The 4,351-nt window shown below is 42.7% G+C and overlaps 1 protein-coding gene across 7 annotated transcripts in view; it reads left to right on the top strand.

Annotated features, from left to right (window-relative positions):
* Window positions 1–1,644, top strand: part of LOC147033385 (FERM domain-containing protein 4A-like) — a 213,140-nt gene extending 211,496 nt beyond the window's left edge. For all 7 annotated transcript variants that reach the window (XM_085853873.1, XM_085853889.1, XM_085853864.1 and 4 more), the window contains 2 exons: window positions 335–485; window positions 618–1,644. In XM_085853873.1, coding sequence (XP_085709999.1) covers window positions 335–485; window positions 618–753 — 287 coding nt within the window. In that variant the 3' untranslated portion in view covers window positions 754–1,644. The remainder of the gene's footprint in view (window positions 1–334; window positions 486–617) is intronic.
* Window positions 1,645–4,351: the final 2,707 nt, after the last annotated feature.

The following is a 4,351-nucleotide window of genomic DNA, read 5'->3' as shown; positions in this document are numbered from 1 at the left end:
CATTAATCCTTCCTAATCAAATGCTCTTAGTTGTAGGTTTCTGTTTCCTTCTTTCCTCTCTCTCCTTTCTCTCCTCTTCCGTTTCGTTTGTTCACTTGCTTCTTGTGTTTAACTGTGGGCTCACTGTCTCTTCCCTCCACCATAAGTCTATATTTGGTTGACACAAAAAGCTCTAAACATGTTGTTGCATTGTTCATGTATTCACATTTTTCATTTTCAGCTTCTCAAGTAGAAAGTCAAGATGAAAGTTAGCAACTGCTTTGCATTATTTTTAATAACACAGTTTGTGGTTCTTCTGATATCTTACATTTGACCAATTTTTTGTTCTGTCCAGTCCCAGCAATGAACAGCAAACGGTATTTTGAACCACCAATGGTCCAGAACTGTGAACCCATACAGTACACCAGCCAAAGGGAACACCACCACCCTTCTTATTCAGGCCTGGCCTACACTCCTCAGAACCATGCCCTGGTAGCAAACACAAGGTACGTGATGAGTTCAAGAATGGCAAAGGCCTTTTGTTTCCCTTAATAGTACTGATTGATATTGAAATTGATAATGTACATGCTGGATTTGGTTTCACTTCATGTACATGCTGGATTTGGCTTTGTGAACAGATGTTACTCTGACTCCATGGTGCGGCGCATGAATGGTGCATCCAGGAACCTCACACCCCAACCAGCTCCGATCTTTAATGAAACAGTCCCTCAGTGGAGATCCGAGGAGGAAGGAAAGACAGAAACTTTGGTTTGAGACATGCAGTAGAACTTACGGACCGATAATGGGCCTTTCACAACAACCCTTTGTGCCGGAATAGTCGCGACGACCAACCTGAGGCACCACTAGACCACCACGCTCTTATCCTGACATCATCAGCAGACTGGCAGAGAGAGTGCTGGCCCATACGATTACAAACACCTGAACATTTAGCATTTTCTTTATTTATTTATGCGTGACTACTGGTGGCTCTGCACTCTGGTGTACCCCGATGCAGTCTGGGCTCGCGGGGCACTGGCTGATAATGTGAATGCATCTCGAGATGGTTTTGGTCATGGGAAAACATTTCAAATACTGCCTTGTTGTTACAAACTTATATTTATTGATCCTGTGTGACTGCACGTTTTGTTTTTGTTTTTTTGTTTTTTTTTTAAATAACATTTGGCGTACCAGTTGTTTTGGTTCACAAGATGTGTGTGCCTCTTATTAGGACGGATCTTCGGAAAGATTTGCTCCAGACCAAGATGATCATGTGGTTTCATCATCAGGTATCATTGAACCACTCGTGGCGCATAAAACTCCCCCGTGATATGCATCATAAACTTTCGAAGGCCTTTCCTAAAGGCCAAACCGTGTCATGTGCCTCACGTGATGCGTGTTGTACCTTGTTTACATGTTTTTAAACATATTTCCGATTGTTGAATAATTGTTTTTAAAATTCACATCTCGACTGTCATTCCTGTTGCTGATGAATATCACAGACCAGCAAAAGTGTAAAAAAAAAATAATTGTACAAAACTTTGCATAATATCCGATATCCGGATCGAGGCAGCTCCTTACGTGTGCATTATATGTATACTTGTCTCTTCGGTGCTTCTGTTTGGTTTTTGTTTTTTTAACAATTCGAATGAATCATTCCTGACTTTTTAGTGTGTTTTATTTGTTCGGCTCGGATGTGCGGCAGAGTTAAGTTGAAAGATATCAACAACGTATCCATTTTCTGCAGCGAAGATTTGACTCGACCGGAATTCAATTTTGAATGGGTATTATTTACCTCCGACACCGAAAGTGGACAGACGGAGGTTATGTTTTCACCTCTGTTTTGGTTGTCTGTCTGTGAGCAGGATATCTCAAAAAATTATGGACGGATTCGGAAAAAAAAAAAAAAAACTTCGTGGACAGGTTGGGAGTATGATGAGGATGAATTGATTACATTTTGGTGAAGATCCGGATCTGGATACTGTAATTTTTAAAAGTGATTCTTCATCATTGAGAGAGGACCAAAACCGATACGTAGCATGATATTTCAAAAAGTTATTGATGGATTCGGACGAAACTTGGTGGACAGGTTTGGTGGGTGATAATAACAAGACAATTAGATTTTGGTTCAGGTTCATATGCAGATCCAGCTTATCATTGGGATATATAACATAAATTGTTCAGCCTGATGGAAGTATGTGCTCTTCTGAGTGCCATTCTAGTTGTTGTTGGTTTTTCAACATTTCAAGGCATACTGAACCAACTTTCAGTAAATATTGTATTCCATACTTCTGAAGACAAAATAGTTATGGATTAATGCTTCTAGATCTGTCCCATGCATGAAAGCATGCACAGATGGTGAAAAACAAAAAAACATAGGAGCATGGGTCCGGAAGCGAACCTGGAACAGGAGCAACAGTCGATGATGTCATATAATATCGAAATTTGGTTCATACGCAGAATCTGGTCAATTGATTGGTTGAATGGAGGCTCTCTCGATGCTGATTACAGTGATTCATGTTTACAGGTCATGTTTTTGGCTAAGGGCATGGATGTGCTGCTGATGCAATGCCCCGTGGAGGTTATGACAAGAATTTTTAGTGTTTTGCGCCTGATTTCAACCTGATAATGAGCACAGATTTTGATGCGGTCAATACACCTTTGTTAGGCATCAGATATGAAGCCTGTGGCCAAGTTTCATCAAAATTGTGTGTTTGGTTCAAGCGATAATGACTGAAGTGTTTACAGTCTCACTGACTGACCTACCTGTGGACACTGCTTGATCACCTAAGCTCACCGGACTAAACTCCAGGCCAGCTAAAAATCAGGAAAGTGCTGGGTTTACAAGCACAACAAAATAAATCCAATATAGGTCTTTGTGGTGTGCTATACAGTAAAGAATCATTAATTCCTTTCATGAGCAGCACGTGACCTCTGGTTGGCACCAGAGCTGGAAGCAATGACTGTAGGTTTTCCCAGGAATTTGCAAGTTGTCCAATCTGTCAGTGATCTGAGCACACCTTTCATGAGGCTAGCATCCCAGGTTGAAATCCAATCTGATTTTTTTTTCCTTCCTCTGCAAATGTTTCTGGGATTAATAGCAAATGTCACAAAATGTGTTCTTGTTTTCCAAATTGTACAGGATCCTGTCCTACTGGCTTAGCGACCTGTTTGTACAAGTGCCTGGTAGTTCGATGTGGAAAAGGCATAATCAGCCTCTGAATGCTCGGTATGCATGTGCAGAAACCCCTAGTGATGGGGGTCAAGGCAGCCCAACATATATAATATGAAGTGTGTGAGATAAGGATTGTTACCTAAAATAGCTCACAAAGCATTTAAAAGAAGCCAAAATACTTGTAAATGTACCTGCGAGAAGGGGGTTTGCCTCTGCACAATGAAAGTTGGAGAACTTTCTGAATGCACCCAAAAGCCTGATAGCTTGCAGCCCGTACTGCAAACTCCCAAAGCCACGTTGATCGGTACAAGGCCCGAAGGTTCATACAGAGACACGTTCTACCCAAACCTTCGACCACCGCTGCCAGTGAGTGGACTTCCAACCTTGCGGGATTACCTCGTGTGAACATGGCAGGTTTGGTGATTTATTTAATAGAGTCTACAGTTGGAAAGCCGATGCCGTAACTCCCAACATTCAGGCAGACTTCGCAGAGGGAGACACCGTATCTGGTTTAGCTACTTCTTTCCATTGATGGGAAGGTCATATCTCGGGCTTGTCGATGCACAGGGTAAGTTTAAATTGATGATATTTACTATTAATCATGTTTCGGAGGAGGTGGGGTTTTTTTTTTTTTTGTTTTTTTTTTTTTGTATACCTTGGTCGAGGCTCGTATGAGAGCTAACACACAACTCACAGCAAGGAGGCATGAGACAAGAGGGGCGGGAGTGGAAGGGACAAAACAGTGGGGAACAGACACATTAGGTGAACTGTGGAAGGGAGAGGGATGGGGATGGGACGGGGAACATGGCGAAGAGAAGATGGACATTTCAGGGACTTTCAGGAAGGAAAGTAGGAGAAATGAAGGAAGTGGGCTTGGGTGGATTATCGGGGGTAGAAAAGATCGAGGATTTCGGATGGGGGAAGATAAGAGGTGGTGGTGAACAGCTGTTTTGAAAGCCTGGAGGGAAGAATGGGAAAGAATAGAGTGAGGAAGTTTATTCCAAAGGCGGGAAAAAAGAGGAATGAAAGAGTGAAGATGAGCAGTGATTCGTGATTTTGGTAGTTTTACCAGAAGGGGGTTGTTGGCGGACCTTGAGCGCCCTGTGGAAATGTGGTGGGGACAAATCGCAGAGAGAGCAGGGGGGCAAGGCTGGAGAGGAGTCGGTAGAAGACAGAAAGACCACCGACCAACCTGCGGTG

The sequence above is a fragment of the Eptatretus burgeri genome, chromosome 2, assembly GCF_056783735.1.
Source record: "Eptatretus burgeri isolate ZD-2024b chromosome 2, Ebu_testis_v1, whole genome shotgun sequence".
Classification (NCBI taxonomy): Eukaryota; Metazoa; Chordata; class Myxini; order Myxiniformes; family Myxinidae; genus Eptatretus; species Eptatretus burgeri.
Note: the sequence above shows the minus strand (reverse complement) of the source record. Positions and strands in the feature narration are given on the sequence as shown.